The following is a 27,623-nucleotide window of genomic DNA, read 5'->3' on the forward strand; positions in this document are numbered from 1 at the left end:
CATTCATGTCCCTGGGCTTTAGAAAGGCTCTCAATCTTTTCTAGGCTGTGAAGGACTTTACCGTGGCAAGGCATGGCCTAGAATCCCACATATCTGGGTTAGTTGAGACTTGTAGAAATAGTGAAGCTTGCTGGCCTGTAGTCTTGAGAATTTCCTGATTTTGTTTGGAGTTGGCTTGCATTTTTTTGAACAGCAGTGTAATTTGTGTAGATCGGGTGGTTTCCAGAAGCTATTTTATGTCCCTCTGTTTGTTTTGTGTTGTTTTTTTAAAGCCTTTCCTTTTACACGGAACTAATAAACACTGAGTGGGATTGTTATGGATACTGGGTTGCACATAGTGAAAAATTGTTTGGTGGTTGATTGGGGGGGGGTTGGATTTTTTTAAAATTCTGTTGACAAATTGGGAACTCCATTAGTGGACTTCTGTTGTCTTGAATATCTTCTTTAATTTGTAGTCAAATGCAGCTGTTAAATACAATCTGTAGTAACAGCCAGCATTTCTTAATGGATGAGACTTTTGTATTTATGAGCACAAAATGCTCACATGGTACAGTTAAATTCTTCTAGTGAATTACTAAGACTGATCTGTAACTGGCAAGAGGAAGTTAATGACTTTCATTATGTTTAAAAGACCAATTAATGTAGTTTTGTAATAGGAATCTTTGTGAATCTAAAACTTTGTTTTGAAATAATTTCTTTTTAAAAAATGGTTCAGCTCTGTTGATCACTGTAGAGGGGACAGTGTTCTCTGGCTTGAGAAGGCAATGGTCAGATGGGAAAGTCTCCTTCCCATTTTCCATCTCCTGGTGAAATGAAGTGACGACGCTAAGAAGGACTTGCTATCATTTGGATGTCACCTAACACGTGTGGCTGCCTCACTTGAGCAGTCTGATTATTGCAGGAAGTTCTTTTCTCCACCTAAGGCTCCCCATTCTGTGGGAAATACTTTCTTTCAAATGGGTACTATATGCAGACATGACACGAATCTTAAGAAAGCTTTAATACATAGTTCCTGATATTGCCAGAATCCTTCAAGCTGATGCTGCTGTACTGTTTTATTGTTGTAATCAGCTTTGGTCCTCTTATCTTGGCTTCAGTGGTAGTTGATTCTTGAGCTATCTAACAGGAACAAAAGAATAACAGGATGTTATTGCCTAGAGGAATTGTTTACTACCAAGTGTTCCCTGTTAGACCACTCAGTCATTTTTATATTGGCTTCCTCAAAAAAAGCTATCTAGTAGTCCAGCAGATACTACCATTTTGTGTTTTACATTAAATGAACCATCCTGGCTTTGGCTGTAGTCATCAACATGTCACCATTTCTTCATCTGCATCTTTTTTCTCACTCTTTCTTCCTGCTTATATTTTTCTTCTGTTTTCTGCTCTCTTGGACTTCTATCACTAAGGCAGGACTCATTCTCTCAGTTGTCTTTGGTGTTATTCTCCTACCATGTGAATTTGGAAAGGATGGAGGTGAGGATGAACAGTTTGTTAATAGCTGTCCTTTGTAATCATTGACTGGAAATGACTGTAAGCCAGGCAAGACCATTCCAGTCTGAAGGTTGTGAACAAGTTTTGAACTCCTTATAAGGTTGAAATTTCTTTCCAAGTGCTGTTTTCATGTCCAAAATGAACAGTTGAAGAATGCCTCATCTTTATGTATATTCATTGAACATAGGTAGTTTCATAGTGACTTTTGTGGAATGAAACTGTCTTCTTCTGCAAATGCCACATTATTAGTTTGACACTTGCTTTGCTACTCTGAGAACACATTGTACAACTATTTTAAGGCATACATAAAAAAGATTTCTGTTTTATTATCTGTTCAAAGAATCACAAGCTGGAAAGCATTGCCTTTAAAGCTTTAAGTTACTGATTGTCAACATACTGGCTCAGAAACCTATTTCATCCCTTGTTACACAGTATCTGTTCGTAAATAGATTCATTATTAGAGATGGTGAAAATGGTGTGGTTTAGTAGTCCCAGCTATTTTGTCTAGCATCTTGAACATGTACTTTAGAATATGCTAATATGATTAACAATAAAGTAATGATAAAACCTGGAAGTTGATAATAAGATAACTATCTTGCTGACTCAGCTCGGAAAAGGATGTTTTGTCTTACTTAATCAGACCAAGACGTTTTGAATAGTTTAGTTTCTGTAGTATGTCTTAATCTTATTCCCTACCCCAAAGCTTTAAAATACTATATAACCCCTAAAAACAATTTAAGCCTGAATTTGTTGGGAGCAGCCTAACTGATACAGACTGTGTACAGCTACTCCCTGGCAGATTCAGTAGTTTTAACAATATTTCTTCTATTTCCATTTGCTGTTTTTACCCGATTCATATTGGATTACTTACATTCTCAGAGGGAACAGCTTAACAGTTCAGTTTTGACATTATTGTATTCTTTTTTTTGTTTGTTTTTCTGCCTCCAGCCTCTGGCATGGCTGGCAGTCAGAAGTTGTCAAAAGAAGCTGAAGGTCCTTGTTCCATCTGTACAAACAATCCCTGTGCAAGGCTGTGCCAGAGCTGCTGCCTTTGAGGGCTGTTGTGTGCATGTCTGTGTTACAGAGCAGCTGGGTACAAGGGCACTAAACCTGGACAACTCCCTGTGTGTGCAAAGCAGCTGAGACTGCTCAGTTTCTTTAGCTGTACAGACAGAACAAATTCAGATTCACCCGTTCAGGTTAATGTTAGAAGCTTGGGTAGGCATTTATATCCAGGAAGAGACTCTTGAGGAGATAAATTGGGCTGAGGGAGCAGTCTCTTAGATAAACTGCAGTGCTGCAAGGCATTGCTGGTGTGCTGCTGTTTACTGGTTAGGAGCCTGTCCCCTCCTGTGCCACCAGAACCACTGGAAGCATGGCAGTGGTGTGAAAGAGTAGCAAGGCAAGCTTGAGTGTGTCTGTAGTCATATGGAAGAGTAAAGGTACAGGCTGCAGCCTGTGTATTTTTTGGACTACAAAACCGCTCATGTTGCAGCTGCCTGTGAATCTACAGGAGTTACTGATCCACAGTTTCTTGTATATAGCTATGAAGGAGCAAATAAGCATCTCCAGAGCGAAGGTGAATGAAGAGGATGAGGTTCAAAAATTGCCTTTCAAACCATGAAATTTTGATTTTGAATCTGTTCCCAGTGGGTGCCAGAATCAAGTATCCAACGCTTTGTCTCCGTGCAGAGCTTGCGTGGCCTAATTTTTATCTGCATGAAATGAGCTTCAAAAGGTCCTGGACCTCTTTGGCCGTTCACTGCTTTGTGGGATCAGTGTGTTTGTGGCAGCCTTTTTGAGCTATAGCGGCAGTTGCTCAGTAATTCTGCCATCACTGAGTGAGGAGGAGAGGTTGTAGGGTCACAGCGCTGTATCCTGTCAGCAGGCTTTGCCTCTTCAGGATGTGTGGGGTCACAGCATAATGGCTCCTTCCACTGTCAGGCCCTTCTGCCTGTGTTTGCATCAAGCTGGCTGAATTTCATGCTGGCCTGACCAGAAAATGGGGAAGCTCCTACGTTGCGATTGTGTATTGCCCTTGCATGTTGGAAAGGAAGAAGTGGACCTTTCAGTGTCACCTATCAGTTTAAAAAAACCAAAAAGGGGTGTGGTGGCTTTTGACAGTGAGAGTGGTTAGTTGAAAAAGTGCAAGTGAAAATGGAGATCTGTTGGGAAGAATGTTATGAACAATTCAGGAATTTTTAAAACTGTTTCCGTTAATCTAGAAAGGTATTTCTATGGGACATACCTTTTCATACCTTCATGGCGGTTTGGTTAGTTGTTCTGCTCAGCTAACTAAAATGCTGTAGCTGTCCTAGTTTGGCACTCACCCCAAATAAATAATAACCTTTCTTTCAGCAAGGCATGTTTCAATAAACCTTCAGCATGTCAGCATTGGGTTTGTGGCTTCTGGTTTCCTGAGGCTATGTGCAAAGCAATTTGTCTTTTTGTAAAATAGCTTTCATATCTCTATTATGATACAAGTAAACAAACCATGTGATTAAGGCAACTTTAAAATCTCAGGAGCGTGGATCCTATTTTGGGATCACCCCTGTGTGGACTATACAGATGCACTATTAAGGCTGACTCTGGGATGCCTGTGCCCAAAAGCATCTAATTGTCTTTGCTTTTCTCATGCTTGAATAATGGAGCAAATCTCATGGTCTAAGCAACTGAATTGAATTGCAGAGACAAGAAAACCTATTTGTCTTTTAGGGCTGTGTGTCCCACATCAGCATTGGCTCTCGGTCTTTTTCTGAGAAGGAAAAGGTGGGGTTGTTTGCCAAACTGATTTCTGTCATTTGGGTCCCATGGGCTGTGACTGAGGACCATCCTCCTGTTGGAAAGGGGGTCAGGGTGCTCTGGTGCAGTGCAGAGGTGCTCAGGGAGAGGGGAAATGCACACATGGGACTCCTGAATATCACAGAAACTCACTGATGTTGAATGCCACTTGAAGCCAAGTAATTGGTAGAAGACAAATTGGACATTGTTTTAGAATGTAAGATGGGTGGATATGTTAGGATATTTGTTATATATAAAAATGACAAATAGCTCTTCTTAATTTGATGCCAACATAGTTTTTTTACTTACGTTTTCTTAAATCTGGTCAGTTCTGTTGTTGTCATAAAACACATGATAATGTTATGTACCTTAAAAGCCTGGTCATGACTAAGGATTTTGGAAGCTTAGGCCACTTTCAAGTGGTCAGTGCTGGGAGGGGTTGTCTGTTGGTCTTCCTTTTCTTAGAGTTTCTAGTAGGAGACAATGCCCTTTGAGGTGAAGGCTGAAGATAGACTTGTGACTTGGCTGGAATTGACTTGGGCAGTTGATTGCTTTGTCAGTGGACGTTGTAGATGTTCATCTCAATTCCCAGGAAATCACCTTTAACTGTAGAGAGTGGGAGAAACTTGCTTACTTTTTTATAATTTTGTTTTTATTTAGTGCTCTGTTCTCAGTTTTACATTCTTAGCCAGTAGTTCCTGCCTCAGTATTAGGGTGCAGTTCTCTCCATTGGCTTTAGGAACCATTCCAGCTGGGGTTGGGAGACCAATGATAAAGCATTCTTAGTGCTTGCTAGGAGTCTCCTTTAGAAAGCACTTTCAATAGTGTGTGGAATTCAGGAAGGCCCCAGGGAGAACATCTCCTGCTTCACCCATTGCTCTTGTATCTGTTTAACTCCTTAACCTAGATTGGATCAGCTTTCCTCACAAGTGTCTCTGGCCCACCATCTCCTACAAATAGCCCTTCATCTGGAAAGCTTTTTGCTTTCCAGAGAAACAACAATCATTTGTATTCCTCCTCTGATACTGTCACAGCTGTTGGGAATTTTTTTTCCCCTCTTGAATTCAGTTCCTTATCAGATGAGCCATGTAGGACTGTGCAGCTGTATTAATTAACAGGAGAAGTGCAATTACTTATGTCACTCCTGTGAAGCTAATTTGTATAATGTGTAATTAAAGTATTTTTTTGTTTCTTATAAAACTCATACCCTGCTGGCAGGTCATATCAGTAATCCTGATATTTTAAGTATGACCTTCCTGTGCTGTTTACTGAAAATAGATGCAAGAATTTTTTCCCTACATTTCTTTCTAGAGTTTATTACTGCTTTATTAATCTATTTTGATAAATTTGATACCCTTTTTGTTCTTCCCAGGAAATAAGTATTGTCAGAGTCTATTTCCCTCCCTCTGATGCATGCCAAGATAACATTAGGTGAAAACTCTGTGGTCCATGCAGATTTGTCTGAGTGTAACTGATAGAGCTGTTTCTGTCAGACAAAGTAACTGCATCATTTAGTCTGTAGTTTTCTGTGTGAATTCAAAATTATGCCCATAATTTCTTTTAGCTTTATTAATTGAAAATAGACCTGAAAAAGAAATGTGAATGCATCTTGAATATGTTCCTTTGTTTTTAAGGAGAACACACGAATTGTCCGAGTGAAGGTCATAGCTGGAATTGGCCTGGCCAAGAAGGATATCTTAGGAGCCAGGTAAGAATATGTTGTTAATGTATTAAGGGACAGCTGCTTCTTTATTGTCCTTCTACAGCTCTTTAGTTCTCAGTAAATTCTTCTGTGCCTCTTGAAAAAAAGAATCTGAACTCCTTCAACTGGCAACTTTATAAAACTATTAGAGACTATATAAACATGAAGATATCTGCTTTCATAGCCAACAGTGACTTGGACAAATCTTAAGTGCTGGCAAAACAAAGTAGAGGAATGTTTTATTCTCTGCATGATAAAATAGCTCTGCCATGGAGGATAGATCCATGTCTGTGTTTCACTTCAGGTAGGCTGCAGCTAAAATAACTACAGTTAAAATAACTAGAATTTAATTGTGGTTAGAGTTCTCATCTGTGCTTGAAAGACTTGGAATGAGCACAGTACTAAACACTGGTGGGTATGAGACTGTTTCAGCTCAAATTATGTGCAGTAGCTTAAAATTTAGCAAAGGAAAATGATCAGACTTGTGAGTTGGTAATTGAAATGCTTTTAGGATCTTGTAGAGTTGGCAAGTGGCAGAATGCATTTTGTGCTACAGCCACTTTTGCTTCTGGCCTTTGTACAAAGGGTCTAGAAAAGTATTGATGGGTTTAGTACAAGTTCTGCTGTCAGCTGCCTTGGCATATGTGCAAGAATGTTGTTATTTTAGCACAAAATTGCTATGTGACATCAGTTTAGCAATAGAAAAAATCCTCTTGTGAAATTTGTATTTTCCCTAAAGCTAGACGGTCTCCCTTAAATTTTTGTTCATGTACAATTTTATTTTTTTTTACTTCAAGCAATAATAGATCAGCTTTTCTCATCATAACTTAAATATGTGAAAACCATATGCTCTTTAACTGTATGGCAGACAGTCTTGGTCACCTTTTGTTACTACTCTGAGCAATTGAGTGCTTTGATTGTTCATGAAAAGAAGATATTCATATAATATGTTGGGTTCTAGTACCACGGGAAAGGAAAAGGCAGTAGGACATTTTAAGCAGAAATATTGGGACATCTTCATTAACAGAAAAATTCAGGTTAAACTCAAACTTGGTCAATATGACAGAACATTTACTAAAATTGTTACATGTTTGAGGAAGTACCTCATGTTCCAGGTGTTCTAAAGTGTTAAAGATACTTAATACTTCAAGATTTTTCAGTCACAACTGATTTTTTTCATGCTTGTCTTGTTGAAATGTGAGAGGATTTATTGAATCTGTTCTCCTGAAATAACTGTGAAAGAGGACAGAGAGTCATATTGTACTGATACACAGAATGGCATAGCTAATATGATCATTATCACTACTAGTGTTTATATTAGTTTTATCTCTAAAACTGTGCAGGAAATGATTGTAATTACAAATCTCTGTGGTATTTGTAAAGTAATTGTAACCCCTTGATTACATAACTGCTATTAATTTAAACCTTTCAAAACCTGACTGCTGATAATGGTGACCAAAAAGGGCATAGAGCAGCATACTACTTGTTTGGTTTTTTTCCCTACCAGTGACCCATATGTGAAAGTGACACTGTATGATCCAGTGAATGGAGCCCTTACCAGTATTCAGACAAAAACTATTAGAAAGGTTAGTCATCTTATCTGTGTGGGTGTGGTGGGGTTTGGTTGGGGTTTCTGGTATTGTGTTGAGGTTTTTTTAAAACAGACTCCAGAGGAAAAGTTAAAGCTATAGGAAATGTGAGAATTCATGTATTTGAGTGAATGGATGTGTGGAAAGGAGTGTTCCATGGTCTGCTCAGTTTCTCTGTTTGTGGCATTATTGTGGTATTTTCTCTTCAGAAATTTTATTGAAAGGTAGAGGAAAAACTGAGGAATATAAGGTGAGTACTGATTGAGAACTACATCATTAGTGGAAGTGCTGGATTGTTCTGGTTTTCCTGTACTGCTAACTCAGTTTAGCTAAAATGAAGAACTGTATATATGAGAGGGAAAGTACCCTTCCAAATTGTTGTTCTCGGACAGTGACTCTGATTTATGAGATCACTCATACATTTTTCCTTCCATTTTGATAATTGTTACATTAAACTCTCTGTAGTATTTTTTAAAATAATCCCAGTTCAAAGATGAGCTGAGCTGAGTGAGTTATGCTGTGTGTGGCCCATCTGTGCCTGGTCTGTGTAGTTGATGTTGCTTAGAGATTTGGCATTCGCTAAGAGCTTGCATGTAAGTAATGTGGGTGTTGAACTGAGAGGAAGGCAGTGATTATTACTGAAGGGACATACTCTACATTAACTATTTTCAAGTGTCTCATGCACTTTCTCTGCATCCATGGCTTAGACAATAGCTCACAATACCTGCATAAATTGTCTCCATTCTGCACTGCATTAAACAGTACAAGATTCCTTTGATTTTTACCAGCAATATCAAGCTTAAAGGTACTTTTTTCTTAAGTGGATTGTTACGTGGAATAAAATGTGTAGTACATCAAAAATTATGTACAGAATTATCAGTATAACTAATGCTCTCTTCTTCTTTTTTTTTTTTTTGTTCCTCTGCACATAGTCCTTAAACCCAAAATGGAATGAAGAACTCTTATTTAGAGTAAGTGATTTTGTTTATAGCCTTATTACATGTTGGATATATTACACATTGGGAAAAACTACTCACTACTCTCCCCCCTTCAGAACTCTTCCTTAATTCAGAAATAACTCCACAATTAATGTTCTAAAAGGCTCACAAACTGCTTTCCTTAGAAATACTTTTGTTAACTCTGGGACAAATGTCAGATTTTCAGTCTTGGCATTGCCTTCTTTATTTGGTGAATGTTTGAAAGCATGTGCATGGATTTAGAAACAGTTTGGGATAGTACCAGTTATGGCTTATTGGTTCTAGTAGAAATGCATTGCTTAGTAGAATGGCAGCAGGGTATAAATTTGCTGTTTAATAAAGACCTCTGGTATTTCTTTCCTCCTGCATAAACACAGAGATTTTGATGAAGACTAGTGCTGGAATTCAGTACATATGTTAATTATCACTGTACTTCTTTTTCATAGGTTAATCCTCAGAAACACAGACTCCTTTTTGAAGTATTTGATGAAAACCGTTTGGTAGGTCTTTTTGTGTTAACTTTGCAGTGTATTAAAGACTTGAATGAAAGCAAGTCCATCAGGATTCAATGTGGATAAAAACTCACTCCAAACAACCTTAATTTCTATAATGAAACCTAAAGCTAAAGGCAGACCTGATTATTTATTATAACATTACCACACTCCTGAAGCTCTGAAGCAGTTACATCATTACTGTAATCTTCTAATGTGTTTTAACTCATGAAAGCATCATTCTTTCATAGTGCTGTTCACATGACAGGACCAAATTCTTTGGTGATATTGAAAGCTCTGCATTGGATGTTTAGTTTTCCCTACAAACAAAGCAGTATTGAGATGTAGTGTGAGAAGCTTCTTCAGTGTGTGAGGAGTAGCATCAAAGAAAGCATATATGGATTTTCTTTGGAAAGCTCAAGAAGTGAACAATGGACTGTGATCTTGTAGATAGGTGTCACTCTGAATGGCAGGTCACTGGTGAGATAGGGCTAGCTTGTGCTTTTATCTCAGTGAAATCAAAATTCCTCCTCTGACCCAAGCTCTCATTTTGTGTCCAGATGTCTGATTACCTGTGTTTGTTTGTGTGTTTCATTGTGAGTAAGCTTGTAGCAGTACAGTCATGACACTTGCATCTGTTTCACTGATGTTCCTTGTCGCTAAGATAGATACCTTTCCCTTCTGCAGGAGTTTAGAACTAATGGGAGGAATTGAGTGCTCTTGCAGGCCAAACACAGTTTCATTCCAAAGAAAGGATCTCTTTGTGCTTTGTGCTTGAGTAGTGTGTTGGCCATGAAAAACATTCTTTCTTAAAACGCATGTGTTAAGTAAACCATTGTATCTTCTGTGAAGGTGCTGCTCTTCTGAGGTTGGGAAGAGTGAAAATGTGTGTAAATATAAGTACAAACTGCCTAGAATAATGAGATTTAAGAAGGAGGAGGCTTGTTTCTTGGTTATAGGCATTGCTCAGTCCCCAGGCCACTTACTACTTAACTGGTGATATTACCTGTCCCAAGTATTCAAAATATGATGTCTCGGATTTATTTAAAAGCAGTGTTAAAGGGAATCACAAACACTTGTCCCTGCATGGGAGGTTAAATGTGGTTTTTCAGGATGCTCAGATTTTCATCTGGACGTAGTATTATGGGCTAGAGCATATCCCTCACCACGGCCAAGTACTCTGTCCATTGCATGTCTTGTTAGAGCATTGCTGCCACCACCTGGAAGCCACGAAGCATGATCAGAAAGCAGGACTCTTGATTTTTTGGGGGGAGAAGGCCAGTGTTTTCTTTCTGTTTTCCAATAGAACTCCTTCACATTCTTTCTCTAATCTAAATATACAAGTTGTTTGATCTGTTTGCTTATGGAGAGGAACCAGTTAAACATTTTGTTGGTATCAACTGGGAAATGGTGCTTTGTTTCTCGTGCATGATTATATTTAGAGATCAAAGTGTCATGACCTCATCAGTCACTCTATAGTTCTAGTTTATTAGTAATAAAATCCCTGTATTTTTCATTGTTTTCATCTCACTTGGTGACTGGAACAGCCCATCTCCCAGTTTCTCTTTAGCTTGCTCTCAGAAATTGTTTTTATCCCAAATCTCTTGGGTTGTTTTAAGTAAGACAAATTGTTGCCTCAGTTATGATTGTTATTTAGTGTTGACAAGCTCCCCCACTTCTATTAATTCATCCTCACATGTCAAAAATCATAGGTGCCTTGCTAAGTAGCTATGATCACAAGGTGTTTCATCTTCTGCTATTTTAGTATTTTATTCTGTTATTTTCAGTGTGCTTTCATCTGCCTGTTGGATGACTGTTTAAAGTCTAAATGTGAGCAATCTGATAAAACTGAAATATTCTCATATTTGTGTCCTCCCAATGGTTAATTTCCTCTTTACAAAATTTTCTCTCAAGTGCTTTTATTCCCTTTAACTTTTAGGGGTAAATGGAAGTTAGAAATACCTGCTTGTTTTTAAGAAATGTTGTGTTCTTGAATACCAACCTCAAAACCTTTCTTCAGAGTTTAGGTTAAATTTCAGGTCTTGCTGCATTGGTTATATCACCAGTAGTCAGAGTTTTGAAATCTTCTTGTAATAGCTTTAAAATTTTCAAAAATCACTTGTCTTGGATTTACTAAAGGAGTGCTAAATCTAGTTTGTTCTTCTGCCTTGCAAATTCGTGGTAGAATAAAGGGCTTGAGTGGTTTGCAGAGTCTTTAATTAAGGTTGTCTTTAAAAACACACTAGAAAAATGTCAAGAAGAGCATTGAGATCACTTAGGAGATGAATCAGTGAAGAGACCACACCTCTTGCTATCTGTCTTACAGTACCTTGCCACAGTTTAAGTATATTGCAAACTAAGTGCCTAAATCTGTTATTGATACTGAAGAAATCAATGATATTAAGCTTTGAATGGAACTATTGGTATATTTAAAAATACTAACTTTTAGTTTATTTTTATGCCAACTCTAATTCAGCAACATTGAATTTAACACTTTAAAAGCCATTTTAGATTGCCTGAGAAAGTTGTAGTTGGCTGGCAATACCTAAACAGGTATAGCTAAGGAAGAGAGACATGTTGAGAAATTTTGCTGGAATCTTAAGCCTTGAGTTACCAAATTATGTGAGTTTATTTTTTTTTTAGGATTTCTTTAGTAAAATTGAACAAAACATTTCAGATCATCCACTGGGGGAGAAGGTAATGCTTTTATTAGAAGAAACCAGCACCTCCAGTAGTTGCACTTCACATCGCACCAACATGTTACAAACTGTGCCACTAATATATTTTTTCTTGGGGAGAGAAGAAGCCTTAAGAAATGCATTTTTTACTTTTTGCTCACATATCTTAGAGTCACTTGCTGATGTTTTTGGGTTGTGTTTGGTTTGTTTGGTTTTATGGGTATTTTTTACTGTATTGCTTGAAGTACAAATGTAACTTTTTGAAACTGACCAAAAGAACCTTTCATGGTATTTTCCTTTCCTCTTCTCTCCCCATCCCAGTCCCCGTCCCCACCAACATATAACTTTAGAAGAAGTCCTGTTGGTTATAATGAAATAAATGAAGTGTTGTATTTGTTGGCTTTTTATGAATAAGCTAGTATTCATTTATTGCTGCGTTCTAATAATGGAATTCAGGTAATGGAGGTTAAGTAAGCCCTGGAGTATAATTAGAAAACAAATTTGTTTCTTGCAAACAAGGTGCTGTGAATTTGATTCTTGGCTCTTTTTTGGGAAGGAGGTATAAATGTTAATTTTACTGCCTTCTAGCTTAAAATACAGTAAAGGTTAAATAAATATGAAGCAGAAAAAACTCCTAGTAGTATGACCTATAAAAGTACAAATGGCCTAGTGTTCTCTTCTGTTTGTACTCTTTCAGCAGCACTAAGTAATTTCATGTTAGAGCAGTAGCATTCAGTACTGCATCATATATGGCTTATGTATTCAAAAGTACATTCATGGCCAAATGTTGGTGTTTTTCAAAACAAAACCCACAACAAAAATCCCACTTAACAGCAGGATTCAAGATTGTCTTTTATCAAAAGTCCCACTAGGTGCCAGCAAAGGACCTCTACAGATTATATGAGCCAGTGAAACATTTTGTAGGAATTCTCAATCGCTTTACTCTTGGAAGAATTGACAATATTTTAATTTCTTGACATGCTGATCATTTTCTTTAAAAAATGAAAAGAAAAATAGTTACGAATCCATGAGGCAGTTTGTGTGTACTTGTACAGAATAGCTTTCTTCTCTAATTCTGTTTGGTAATGCTTTTTATCTCTGTGTATACTTAGTTCAGTGTTCTAAAGTTTGTGTAGCTGGTCACATATCTGCAAATCACATTGAGCTGTAATGAATGTGTCCTTACTCTGGGCTTCCAGCAAATAAGATGAGGTAGTTAGATTTGTAAGAGTAATTTTGTTTCTTTCTACCTTTAACAGCTGTAGTTAGAAAAGGTCAAACTAGAAATAAAAACAAATGCCAAATTATTAACCAGCAAAACTTTTTTTGGCTCCTTTTCAGTTGCACCTCATTTAAAATTATGAATTTATAAGCACAGAGGGTTCTACTATGTGCAGATCTTTAGAAAATGTGATTGCTTAGCAGCATGTGGATTGCACGATAATGCCAGATTGCTTTCAAGTTTTATTTAAATAGTGCAGAAAAACATTTTCTTAAGGGAGAGGAGGCTTATTTCACTAGTTTGTGCATAATTCAGACCTCAGCAGTTTGCTAGCATGGTTACTATTTGGAAATTCAATCCTGGACTTGATACTCAATTATATGGGACTTCATTCCTACCAACTTCCTGTAATTCTAAACCTATGGGTAAAAATATTAGTAGTCATACGCTGCTGAGGAAAGTGCGGACACATTGACTCAGCTCGTGCAGCCGCAGCAGGCGTTGCTGTTTGCGGCTTGCAAGTTCTGGAAGCCTATTATAGCATTCATTTATGCAAATTCCAGGAGGTGTAATTGAAACAAGGTCAGTAGTGTTTGTCAGTGTGTCGCAGCTGAGATCCTTGGAACATAAGTGCTTTTTAAATGAAGGCGTTCTGACTGCAAGCAACCAACGACGGCCCAGAAACTACAGCTCAAGGAATGGCTGGCTTATTTCAAGAGGTACTTTCTTTTAAAATGCTAGTATCTTGTAGGAATTAGGACAAAGACTGCAACTTCTATGGGCTTTTACTGTTGCAATGTACCAGCTCTGGGTTCTGTGCAGCTGCCTGTAGCCTTTCTGCTGAAGGATCTTTGTGGTTTTCATTTGCTAACATGCGTGGAAATGAGAACAAATGGCACGACGGTTAAGATTGCATTTTGCTACCCAAAGAAGCAACACAGACCCGTTATCAGAAACCTCTGAAGATTTTTTGGATAGGAATAATTGTATGTACTTCAAAAAATCGCAGAGTTCTGCACCTAGCTTTACACAAGTGAAACTAATTCCTAGACAAGCTGCTTATGCACCTGTAGGGCAACAAGTAATTAATCCAGAGAAAAGCACAACTATTTCTTCACTGCAGATAAAAAAGAGCAGTTCACTGCACATTTCCTTGCAGTCTAGGAAGCAGAGTGGATGTTCTAGGTTTGGTGATGCCGTGGCTGCTGGTGAAGACACTTCATTCATTGGTATTGGTAGCGAAGGGAGCTGTGGTGCTGGAGCCGTGTCTGACCATCGATCTAATGACAGCTTTCTGAGCAGTGCTGCTCTGGGCAGAGGCAGCCTCAGCAGCATTGCAGCAAGTGACAGTGGCTCGTTCAGCAGTGCTGGCAGTGACTACGGATCATGTGCAAGTACCACAAGTGATGGAGGTTCATATACTAACAGTGTCATCAGTGACAGTGGCAGTGGCACTCTTTGGACAAGTGACAGTACTTTCTGTAGTAGTGTTGCACAAGGTGACTCTTCATATAGAAGCACTGGAAACAAATGTAATCCCTCCAGGAGCAACTCATCTCAGGAAACACTGTACAGAAGTAATACTACTTTTGACCAAGATGCTTTGTCAGTGAGGAAGAAAACGAAAATTCCATTGCGACGTTGTTCATCACTGGTTATTTTTCCTAGGAGTCCTTCCAGTACTCCTCCAGCTTCTCCAGTAAGCTCAGGTCAGCTACCACACAGAGGCACCTATCAAACATCTCATAAATTAATTATTTCTCCTAGTGAGCTGGCACAGAATGAAGATCCGACCATTTCCAAGGGATTCCTTTCAACAGCAGTCAATGGGCTTAGACTGTCTAAAACAGTTTGCCCTTCTGGTGAGGTCAGAGACATCCGTCCGCTTTATTTGAACGCATCATTACAGGACAAAAGTCAAATTTTGAGTGGTTCTCAGCAGGCAACTTGTGAAGTACCTGATGGCTTCCCATGTGTTTCAGTTCATCTTACACAAAGAGCATTTGCATCAAGCAGTGAAATGGTTAATGGCTCTTGCAGTCCAGAGTTAAATCTGAACTCTGGTACAAAATACCCTCATTTAAAACTGGAACGTAGCACATCTGCATGTCTACCCTCAAAAACAGATTCAGAATATCAGATTAATATAAATGAACTAGGAAGACCAAATGCACAGATGAGCAAAACTCCCCATATTTTTCAAAGAAGTGTTTCCTTGGAAGGATCACGTCAAAAAGTTTCTTGCTGCTTATCCAGCCTTAAATACAAGTGTCATAGTGCAAGGACGTCTCAGTTGCACATACAGTTCAAAGCTGGGAATGAAGGAAAAACAACTGGTGTTAGGAAAAGATGTGGAACCTCTAAAAGGGAAATGTCTAGCACTTTGTGGAGGCCCCAGAAGGTGAGTGTTGTGGTTTATAGAAAAATGTGATGCTATCTTAGAGTTGAAATTTAGCTGGAAAGTAGTAAAAGTTTGCAACCAAGACTTAAGCGCAGTGATTTCAGTGTTTCCTAATGCTGTCAAATTATCACCATTAGGAAGTTGATTTTTTAATTATCTGTAACATTTGGGTTTTAGATTAGTTTCTTAGAATATGGGGCATAGGTAAATAGGTGTTGCTGTGAAATAAACGTATTTAATAGATTTTTAAACAATAGTTTGCTGTTTACATGAGCTCAGGGGGATTTTCTTGTCTAGTTATGGAGACATGGGACTCATTTAAACTTCAGGTTAAATTTTGTAGTTATAAATACCTAACTTTTCAGTAAATTAATAGCAGTTACTGAAGTTTGCATATAAAATGGGTAAAAATGAGTGATCTTTTAGTTTTGTTTCAGATAAGCTTTATTTTACAGAACAGTTTGTTGTATGTAGAATTAAAGATAAGTTGTATTTGAGCAGAGAAGCTGTAAATACCATTTGTTTCTGTATACACCCTGAACCACAGGAATTTTCAGTTTCCTCTCACTTTTTTTTTCCTCCTTCCAGCTACTATTTCAGCCTGAGCAGTACTGAGTAACTTAATACCTCTTCCAACAACATTGCTGTTCAAATTACAGTATTTGGGTCTAGAAGGCTTATATTAAATATTTTTTTTTGTAATGAAATTCATGTCCAGCTAAACTGCTGGTAGAGGTGTCTAATTAACTCTTGAGGTAGTTAGTAAAGCATAGGCCACGTGGAAGGTAGATTTTTAAGTCTTGTTTAAGTAACATTGTGAGAACTTAAATTATCTGAATATTTTCAGTTATGAATGCTGATAAAAATGCAACAATTGATGGTCACTAAAATTGTTTTAAGAACTCATTCTCATTGATTTGACACTACTACCATGTAAGTAATATGTTTGTTTAAGCAAAGGGCTTTTTGCCAAAGACTTTAAATTATGACAATCCCTTTCTAAACTAGTAAGACACCTTGGAAGTGTTAGCCTGGAATTTTCACTCTTTTGTTACCCTTAGAGCAGTGCTTGATGATTCTACACATTGACTTCCTCAGTGTGTTTTGTTTAGAGCTTAAAAAAATTGCTCTTTCCTTCTTGGGAAACTGTGATTTATGCTTAAGATTCTTTATAAAACTCACAGTGGAATACAGATAATCATTATATATATTTGTATATATTATTTGGTGATTTTTCTTCCCCAAATCTCACTGTAAAGTGAGGGGTAAAATCCACAATAAGCACAAACAGATTAGATTCAGACTAATTAAAATGTGTCAGTTATTTTGAAAGTATATTGTGTAAAAAAAAATGAGTCATGCACTTCAATTACATTTCTCATCAACTTGCACTGCTGGTCTCTGTGCTGAATGGCAACTGATGTGAAAGATCTTGTATTTTAATCCAAGTTCAGGACTGGACTGTTAGCTAATGTTTCCAGCAAACCTCCTAGGACACTGGACTGGCAGTAGTTTGTTTCAGTTCCCAGGAGCAGTGTTTACAATGGATTGACATAAACATCAGGTACAGAAAATTTTCAGTCCTCAAATGGTTATTTTCAGTTTTTATGTGAAACCAGTAAATAGGTAAATATTCTATAAAACATGTTATCAAATAATGTTAAAGCTTCCTCCACCAAACCAAGCAAAAACCATAGTTGACTTCACAGCAGTTCAGTAATTCAATGGAATAAAATAGATAAATACCATTGTATTTGTTATTAGTCTTTGTGACCAATACAAGAGATTCTATGGCAATCATTTAATTACATAGTCCAGTTAATTATCATGGTGTATTGTGACTCATTTAAAAATAAACAACTCCCAAAATATTTCTCTCGACTCCAGTTAGTCTGGCCTAGTATATTGATATGCTGAGTCTGGGTTCAAATTTAACAAGTTGATACTGGAGTAGCATTTAGTAATGTCAGCTATCTGTACAGGGCAGCCATGAAATCAAATCAGTGCTGTGGTCAGAGACTCCAGAGGCTGAAGTAGCAAAAGGTCTATGCATTCTTTTCTTCCATGCCTTGCTACCAGCCTTCAGCCACCTCGGATCACATTTCCTGCTTTCCATAATCAACAGCTTGTTAAAGGCTGGCTTAAAAAAAATCAACACCATTTCTATGACAACTGGCTTTGGATTCTTTTTAATTAAGTTACAAAATGGAGAATGGTTGTGGCCAGTGTGTGACTGCTGGTCTTTACTGGAAACTTATTGAAGAGGTTCTCTAATAGATATTGGAATTTCATTTATGCGAAGCAGGAGAAAGAAAGAAGTCCATGGTTACAGCATTGAAGGTTGTCCTTGACTATGTATTTCTACTTTAATGTTTTGGGATTCTTCATTATTGTTTTGGGGATTTTTTTTTAGTGCATCTGTCTCTGCTTGGGATAGAAATAAATCTGCAACTAAAGCATTTTGACATCAGAGGTGTGGATTGGCAGGGTAGGAGTGAGTAAGGGAACAGGTTACTTGTCATCATACATACATAAAGTCCAAGAGGTACAGAGCAGGGCAGAAACAGTGAATACAGTTCCAGTTCTTGTAGCACATACACTTCGAAAAAATTAAAAGTTCTGTTAATCTCTTCTACTAGTGTAATATCATGTTGACATCCCTGTTGACATTAGCTGTTCCTCCCCATCAGTATCACTCTGTGTTGGATAATGTGAATATTGTAAATGTACGTGCAAGTCTATTTCAGCAGCTGTATACCTTTAAAATGATTTATTACACAATTGAGGGAATAAATTGTGTTATAGGCCTTACAAGTGATTTTGCTTGAGTTTTGTCTCTAGTTATTGAAATGACATATTTTGAAGCAAAAAACCCCTCAAACTTCAGAGATGGTGTAAAATAACCAAATTGGTTTTCTACTGTCAGATTCACGTAAGGGAAACCTTTTAGTTGGAACTCTTGAGCTTTTTTTCACTGAACTCTGGAACTTTGCCTTCATAAAAGATGCTATTTGAATCTTGCTTACTGAATTTAAATTTAGTAAAACAGTAATTTGAGGGGGCTGTGTGTGAGGATTTCTCTCTTGAGTAACTTCCCAGCCAATGTGAAGATGCTGAGGGGACCAGAACCTGTGTCTGGAAGATTGTGATTCCCTTGATAAATGCTGCACCACAAGTTAGTGCTGGGTAGCCTGAGGTTGTTTTGTCTCTTGCATTCTCATTAGGTGTAGAGCTTCTGTCATGGCATAACTCCCTCCCAGAAAACATTTATCCAGCCAGGGAGAAGTGCCAGGAGAAGGGAAGGACAGCTGTGGCTCAGCTCCAGTTTTGCACATGGAGCAAAGGGCTGCATGTGTATCAGTGTCCCAAATCTGTGCAAGGAGGTGAGGTGGAAAAGGAGCAGCAAAAGCAGAAGATTATGGAGCCAATGCAAGGCAAAGCACCAATTGGCATCACTTTATGCTACTGTGCTATGGTAACCTCATAATCTTAACAACTTTCATATTGTTCAGTATTGCATATCTGGGAGGATCACATTACAGGACCATGTGGTGCATTGCTCTGTCATGGTTGGTCAGTTCAGTCGGGGAGAGTTGGGCTTGAAGGGAAGGTTGTGTCTTTGTGAGGAATTGTGGGGGTGACTACATTAGACTTCAGTCACATAGGAGTGTATGTGTTGTCTCTTGGACAAATTTTGGAAGCTGAAGTATACATTAATACATTGAAGGGAAGACAGTGGAAACTGTGTTAATCACAATAGTGAACAATTTATAATTAGTTGTAGGTAATTTCCTGCTTCTATGCTTTAATGACCTGTGGTGCTTTAATAGCTGGTACTAATTTCTTCTGGATTTCATCTTGCTTAAATGGAGAGTTTAGTTACAACTTCTTCTCTACCTTTCTTCATGCTTTAGCTTTTGATTAGCAGTCTTTCTTCAGGGGAACAAAAAGATGGCACACAAAGGATGGGATAGATCTTACAGCCTGCTACGTGGATGCATTAGGAAAGTGATGCAAAGGAAGTGATCAAATAACATTATTTGGTAATAACTCAATCCCTGAAGTTTTTCAGGTTTCACAGGTTGTATTTGGCAACTATGAGCCATATGTAACTTTCAGAATATCATCATACTCTAAGGAAGCAGATACTTGAATATACCAGTATATTAAAGCTCTAGCACTTTGCAGTCCTCAGCAAACATTACATATACATATTAAGGAGAAGTTTTATTTGATTGTGCTCTGTGGGGATTATGATTAGCCTAATTGTGTTTATAGTCTGCAGCTGAACTGAATTTGGGCAGGTTTCTCTTGCCAGAAAAAAAATGGGGAAACTAAAACTGCAAAACCATACAGAGCAGGCCTCCTGAAACAGCTTATGTAAATATGTAATTATCCAGCCTTGAGGGTGATTCATGTCCTTTTAATCTTCCATGAGAGAGTGGGTAGCGTTGGTGCTGTGGCTTCTTTAATGTTGCCACAAGCTATAGTTACTCTGTTTTTTAGAATGTGGTATCCCTACAAGAATGTGTTAAAGTGAAACTTGTTCACAGGGCAAGCTAGAGACATTTTTCCTTTACTCCTCATTACCTGAAGAACTTGCAGGCTTTTAGATATGAGACAGGATCATTGCTTTAATTTTTTTTCCCAAATAGGCAATTTGGAAATTAGTGTTGAAAAATGCCAAGTGTTGCACACATGAAAAGCAGCTAATGATGTACCCTTTGGTGATGGCCTCCAATACTGGTCAGGAAATGGTTTGTGTCATGGGGAAAGACTTGCTGAAAATGCCAGCTCACATCTTATTGACAGGCAAATAAAAGCTTAGGATTTATTAGGGAAGAAATAAACTAACAAAATTAAAACCACCATTATGGAATTGTACAAATCCACATAGGTGCATGGCATGTATATTTCTGGTGGTTCTTTTTCAGGAAGCATGGATAACAGAACTAAAAAAAGAAGGGTTGCAAGATTGGGGTGAGTTTTATGTGAAAAGAAACACTAAACAGGCCAGGGGTTTCAGCTTTGGAAAAAAAATGGTGGTATAGAGGGAATTTATAAAACTATACTTTAGGGGAGGTGAATTTTTCCATTCCACTTTTTTAGAAACATGTTCTTCTATGTGTTGCTGAGCAAATTGTTTCAAGAACTGCATATCAAAAGTAGAAATGGATTTTAAGAAGTTAGGTAAGTTGAAGAAAGGTCTATCAAAGGGTATTTTCAATATGTATTTTAATATCAGGATCAAGAGGTCCATGACCACTTACTCATTGGAAACTGAGGGTTGTATCAAAGGAAGTACTGTTCTTAATTGCCACTATTATTATTATTCCTTAAGCATCTGCTCTTGGCCATTACATGGAAAGGATACAAGGGTAGGCAGAGTGTTAATCTGACCCCCAGGCTCTGTGGTGCCTGCTCAGCCCTTGCAGCCACAGAGGATCAAGTGGTAGAAATGCTCTCCCCTTGCCCTTGGCAGAGTGCTCTTCTGTGTTCCAACACGTGTTTTCTCATCTTCCAGAAGTTGGATGAATTTCACAGATTAAGCAAGTAAGCAAAACTGAGTGGCCTTTTCAGTCATTTGCTTATGACTGACTTTCACCCTTGTCTGAAGGGGACTGCCCTGCATTTCTGTGAAGTCTCTGTTTCAAGTGTACTTTTTTCCTTGTTCACTGTGACAAACAGAACATGCTGATTTGGGAATGCAGCCAGCAAAATGTTTGTAGCTCATTGCAGTGTTAGTTCATGGATCTATAATCATCTCTGTTTCAAGAGAGTGCATCATTCTTTTTTTCTGTCATGATAGTTTACAATAAACTGAAAACTCTACAGATAGCTGCAATTATTGTTGGAGACCCTGGGCTGCTTTCAGCTGTATCAACTGTAACATAAGCAAACAGAATTTAAGAAGGACATCAGCAAGTTCCTGGCTGAAATTACATACAAACTTAAATTGGAGTCATTGAAGTTAGGGCATATTAAAATGCAAATGAGATGCTCCAGCTACTCAGTAAGAGGAATGTGGTAAGAAACACAGAACTGGATTCTTTCAGACCTGGATGATTTCTCTGGCAATCAGGGATTTTCTTAGCATAAGGGAGATGACCTCTTCGGTAATGTCAAAGTACAAGGGCTTTTTAAGGAAAAGGAATTCCAGAATTTATCATGACCATTATTTTTCAATAGAGTTTTTACATTAGCCAGTTATTCTACTAATTGTTGTTTCCACTAAGTTTGTTTTGGGACAAATATTTAGCTTATTAATGAGAAATCTGAAGTGGTTAACATCTGGCAAATTGCAGGCTAATAAAACTGTGTCTGAGGTGGGAAGTGTAATATAACTTAGGTAATGTCATTGAGCTTGTCTGAAATAAACTGTGATACTGTTTTGTTGGAAAAGTGATTGTGGTTGGATTATTTGTGTTGTGGTCACCCTTTGTCATTAAAGGTTGAGGTATCCAAGGTCAGTTCATGCACACTGGTTTTGGACAGGTGGGATTTATAGCTTGAGCACAGCAGACCTTAAAACAAACCCATCCCCTGAGTTCTGCTCTGGCCAGGTCCTGTGTCTGCCTTTACACCTGGCAGCAAAAGGCAAGGGCAGGCCTCAGCTGGTGTTGATGCTGCATTTGCATCGACAGTAGACTTAGGAATGCTTTTAAAAACTGCTGGACTGACTTTGGAGCAGGGTGAGGCCATGCAGCCTGCATCCAGCCCTGCTCTAGGCTTGTTCTCTAAGAAGTGGCCAGGTACCTGTAGAGCCCTGGCCAACTGATTGAATTTAGGGCTGAAAAGCAGCTTCCAGGTTCAACCTGACTTTGTCTCTATGTGATCCTGAACTGGATCAAAAGAACTTCACAGAAGTGAGACCATGATGCAGACATGCTCCAATTGTCTCCCTTTTGGAGAAAAGTAGTTTATCTTATTTTAAATTCTATTTCTTCCCTCTTGCTCTGAAAAGCAAAAAGTTGATTGACTGTATGAAGTCCTTCAGCTGAATGTGTTAATTAGCCACTGCAGTAAACATCTCCAATATCTGGTTTATCTGTTGTTACTTCTGGGAGCAAATTACACATGCAGTTTTAACATTTGATAGAGTTTGACATTTCTGTGTTTTAAGCTTTATAGTGTTAAATGAAGAAGGTGAGAGTGCACCTGGAATTGTTACTACAAGACTTTGTTTTTCAAACTTTCTTTGAAGTCTTACGATATGGCAAAAAAGCTTTCACAAACAGATACAAGAGTTTTATGTTTTTATACTATTATGAAGATAACTGACTTGATGTCAGGAATGACATGTTGAAATACTACCTAATTAAATATTTGGTACTGTTTTCTAAAGTTTTTGTGGTGAATGTTGGCATGTTTAATACAGGAGGACAAGTCTGGATTGGCTTTTGACTTTTCATAAAATGTAATATACCTGGTTTTTATATGGTAGCTTGTTTGGCTTATGTATGCATCAAACCAAAGGAACTCAAAGTTCTGATGAGTAAAATCAATGCATTAATAACTTCTGACATGTTCTCTGTTTGTGTTGTTCTGAAGTATGCTTTGGTTATATTAGACAACTTGCCTTCCTGTGAACTGTATGGAAAAAAAAACTATCTTAAATTTCATTGTTAATAAACTTTTAAGGACAAGTTCTCAAAGCAGCACCAAATTGAGTGGACTAATATATGAATGTTGTTCTAAAAGTACTGTAAACTGAATATGACATTTAAAGAAGCGGTAAGATTTTGGTGCCATATAAAATGTGTAAGCTTTAAATGAAGAAACAGATGATGCTTTTATTCTGGTCTTTAGATAAGCAGTTGTCTGAAAATATCTTTGGAAGTGAGAGAGAGAATTAGTGAAAATAACCTCAGTGTCATTTCTAAATGCTGTCTGTTAAGCAGATGGTAAAACTGCTGAGGCATGTTGTGCTGACACCTTGCTGTTGAAACAGCCAGCCAGGGCTGAGGGTCCTGCAGAAACACATGTTGTGTAATAACCCTTGACCTAACAGTATGTATTCTCCCTATTTTGAAAATGCTGATAGGGTCTTATATCTCTCTGTCGTGGATGCCAACTCTAAAGAAATGCCTATGTATCATTAAAAAAAAATCTCACAATCCACCGGTCTCCCTTAAAAATACAGGAGACTGAGACTGTAATGAATTCCATGCAACCAAGTATTTATTGCATTGCAAGATAGAGAAAACATTACTTGTGGAATCTGTGAATTTGGTACAATCTTCATGTCATAATTGAATCTTGTTTTTTTGAAACTGTAACTTTTTCATGATGAATAGCATATGCTGGCAGTATTTTATGGAAGAAAAAAATGCTCACTTTTTTCAATTTAGGGTTTAAGAGAACCAAATAATACACTCAGTGCAGCATGAAAAGAAAAATACTTGAATTTGCTGGTGTAGCTCACGAAAGTTTTTTTCATTCTCATCAAGCTTGTAACTGATGTTGATGTTTGGGTGTTTAAGCAAGAAGAATGTTGGTTTTATAAGGCATCTATTGAGCTCATGTTTTCTTAAGCAGCGATAGTCCAGATCACTGTTTGTTTTTTCAATTTGAATTGATACTTATGTTCCCTCCAATAAAAGCTGTATGCTTTCTTGTTTTGCCATACAGCTGTGGATTTCTGTGCAAAGACCAACCTGTGCACAACCAGCTGCCTGTTTATTCAGAAAGAGACTGGGAATATGCTTGGATTCTAATTAATGCACTAATACCACCAAACATTTGTCACAAAATTGGTAGAGAAAATACTTGTTATTTCAACACCCTGGTCTTATACAAGAGCTGTTTCAAAAGGCTGTGTGGTGAATCCAGCAATTAAGAAAGGCATTAAATGCAGTGACCCATTTTCAAACCTGCTAAATTTTGGGATATGTTCTCAGTACTGCTATTGAATGTGTGACTCAGATAAGCATGTCTGTTTAAAATCTACTTCAATTTCTGATGGGAGTTGCAGAAAAAAGGTCCAAAATCTAAAAGTTAATAAGCATATATTAATAAAATAGATGAAAATTAGTTTTGAACAGAATTACTGTCTTTTGGTGCTTTTCTTTGAATGCTTTGGCATTGCACTGGAGTTCTTCAAATGAATTGTATACAGCAGCTGTCTGTCCTCACCTGTTTTTAATAACTTTCTATAGACTAAACCAGTGAATCAGTAAAATACAAGGCCTCTCTGTTAGTGCAGTATATCATTAATTGAGGTTTATGCCAAGCAGAAAGTTTGAGTTCTCTGGCTGTTAAGAAATTAGAAGTTGACAAGAACAACTGACCCACTTGTGTGTGTTGCCTGCTCTGATGAAACAGAGATCCAAACAGTTTCAGCTCGGCTGGCATTTAGTTGTTCCTGTGTGCAATGTCTGTTGCTGCTCTGGCACCTCTTGGCAGGCAGTTAGTCAGCTTGTCATGGGGGGACACATTGCTGGAGATCATTCCTGCTATCTGATTTATGTGTTAGTTGTTTGGAGGTCAACAAAAATCTCCACTCAGGGTTTTGCTTTCTGGCTGGAGGAGAAAGTACTGTTAAAGAGTTGGTTATCAAGGCTAACTCTGCTAAAAATAGGAGGAGAGACAGCAGAATAATAAAGTGAATAACAGGAGCCCATACTCAAATTATGCTGGTAACAAACACAATGTTCTGAGGGTTTCTAAAATAGAGCAAACTTTTGTCCCACATTCCAATAATTTATTTGTAAGGCATGTTCCACTTGAGGATTGCCAAGAACTTTACAAATACTAAGCCTTTTAACATGTCTAAGGTATGTGCTGTGCCATTTAAAAAAAAAACCTCATAGGCAAAAATGATAACTATTTTTTTCCAGAGTCTTGTGGTCTATAATAGCAGAGAAAGTGTTCCTTCAGTAGTTCAGGGAAGCCTCCACAGGTATGAAAACTGTTGTAGCTTTCTGTCTCAAATAAGTTTGTGGACTAAAATGGTGGATGTTTTGTGTATATTTTAATTTTTGTCCCCTTCAGATCTGAACATGGCATCCACACCGCAAACTGAGTTTGAAGTGGTGTATCTCCAAATTCCTACGTTTTATCACCTATGACAATCTAGTTGTGCTTTTTGCAGTTGTAAAAATTAGAGGCCCATGTGAGACACTGATTCTCCAAATACATGTATGAATTAAAGGTTAAATGGATGAACTTAGGACAACAGAGCTAAGGAAAAAAGGTACCAGAATTTCTAAGGCAAAAATAACTGCCTCAAGAAATACCTGTACTTTAATGTCAGAGGGACCAAAACCAGATAGGATTGGGCTGGAGTTTTAAGGCTGTAAAACATTTGAATTGAAAATTAAAATAAGTTTTCCAGAAGAAAATTGGAACACGTGGTTTTGCCCTGAGGTGAAGGAAATAGATGTCAGCAAGCTGCAGAGCCTTGTGGTGAAAAGTTTTATGGACAAACATTAAAATTCTGGGGTGATTGGTTTGAATAAATACAACAACAGATTTAGGAAAGAATGGGTACCGATTTTTTTTGTTAGCTAGAAAAATCAGGAAGCCTAGAATTTCAGAGGTTGCACGAGCCACAGAGTTGAAGACTTTTACAGCTCCTTACTCAGTCTGTACAAAAAAGCGTAGTCCTGTTGTAGTGTAGAGGTTTTTTATTAAAGCCATAAGCTTATACATACCTTCAAAAAATTCCATGCTGACCTGAGTTTATTCCACAGGCATTGATATGTCTTCATGTTAAATGACCCTTATATTTTTCCTGCTTTTGTGGAGGTTCACAAAGATTTTCAAATCACGAATTAATTTGAAGCAACTTAGCACATGCTCCAGTAATCCAGCAAGAAGTCAAGTAAAGTACTGCTGGTGGTGATTATTGGTGAATACTGAAATTACCTGTGTAGATTACTGAAATTGTAATTTCTTTGGCAAGCAAAAATCCATGATGAAAAGTCAAGTGTGAAGTGATCTCGTGTATTGTCAGTCCCTTCCTTGGCCTGACAGCTGCTGTGTTCATAGTCTGGTCCCAGCTGGACAGTTCAGACATCCAGGTCAGGTAAAATCTTGTGGATGGTCATTGTTAAAACTAAACTCTGCAAAGTGTGTAGACAGAAGGCATTTTTTCATAGTTCTAACAGATTTTCATGCCAAGCTTGGGACCACTGGAATTGCTGGAACTTCCAAAGCACTTACCACAGATTACACTTACTTTTGCTTCTTGTTAGCTTTGACAGTAGCTGTATGATTTGGAAAGGAAAAAAAAATGTTTATACATGCCTGTTTGAAACAGCTGCCTAGATTTATGGAAATTGTTGGGCCCTCCTAGCAGGGAGGGTCCTGTAGGACAATGCTTCTACTGGAGATACTGACAGTCTCAGTCCTGGTGCTGAAAACTCTCCTGTTTTGGTAACATTAGCCTGTATAATTCAGTAAGCAGTCTAAATCTCCACTTCCAGCTCCCTCCAATTTTGTTTTGAGGAAGGTAGAACTGTCCAAGGCTCAGAGTGGTGGGTCAATCAGAACTTGCTTGTAGTAAACAAGGTGACCCTTGAGCAGGGAATGATTGGTATCTGACTCCATTGATTCAGAAAGCTGAACAATTGCTTTATTAAACTATATTTTATATTACATTATGCTATACTATATTAAAGATGTACTATATGACAAAGAATACTAAAGAAAAACTCATTACTGTCTCCAGACAGTCAGGACACAGCTTTGAGTGATTGGCGAAGGGAGCAAAACAATTTTCAGCAGAATCTAATTGACAAATCACTTCAGGTAAACAATCTTCCTAACACATTCCACATGTGCAAAAACAACAGGGAGCAAGTAGTGATAAGAATTGTTTTCTCTTCTTCTCTCTGTGCTTCTCCAGGAAAAAACCTGTGACAGAGAATTCTCTCTCTCTCTCTGTTCAGAGAATGTGAATGCCACGCTTGCTCTGTACAGAACAAGTTATTGCCTATAATTCAAAATTACCTTCAGGTTCTAAGAAAGCATTGGTGTGCTATCAGGGTGTGGGGGACAATGGTTTTAAAACACTTTGCAGCTTTCAACTTTCTGTGGTGTTTGTTTTTGTTTTCTGTAGACTCGAGATGATTTTCTTGGACAAGTGGATATTCCTCTTTATCAGTTACCGGTTTGTATTTTTTGTTTGTTTTTAAGACTACAAAAGGGAAAAAATATTTCTATATGCACTCTATTAGTCATCTAAGGAAGTTAGCAATACTGGTAATAAAGTAAATAAATTCTCCTGCTCTGTGGGTTCCTTGTTTTATTTTGTAGATCTGTTTGGGGTTTTTCAGTGCTGATATT

At 37.8% G+C, this 27,623-nt stretch overlaps 1 protein-coding gene across 4 annotated transcripts in view; it reads left to right on the forward strand.

Moving 5' to 3' along the window:
* NEDD4 (NEDD4 E3 ubiquitin protein ligase) overlaps positions 1-27,623 on the forward strand; it is a 51,465-nt gene that overhangs the window by 3,976 nt on the left and 19,866 nt on the right. For 3 of the 4 annotated variants that reach the window (XR_004061038.1, XM_030955079.1, XM_030955080.1), the window contains exons 1-2: positions 12,088-15,332; positions 27,397-27,447. Coding sequence is in view for 3 of the 4 variants with exons in the window: in XM_030955079.1 (XP_030810939.1) it covers positions 13,824-15,332; positions 27,397-27,447 (1,560 nt within the window). In the remaining variant the exon portion in view is untranslated. Of the gene's footprint in view, positions 1-5,906; positions 5,981-7,481; positions 7,561-8,495; positions 8,535-8,986; positions 9,041-12,087; positions 15,333-27,396; positions 27,448-27,623 lie in introns of those variants that run through there. The other variant, XM_030955081.1, reaches the window with a different exon arrangement.

Source organism: Camarhynchus parvulus, chromosome 10 (genome assembly GCF_901933205.1).
Source record: "Camarhynchus parvulus chromosome 10, STF_HiC, whole genome shotgun sequence".
In the NCBI taxonomy this organism is placed as follows: Eukaryota; Metazoa; Chordata; class Aves; order Passeriformes; family Thraupidae; genus Camarhynchus; species Camarhynchus parvulus.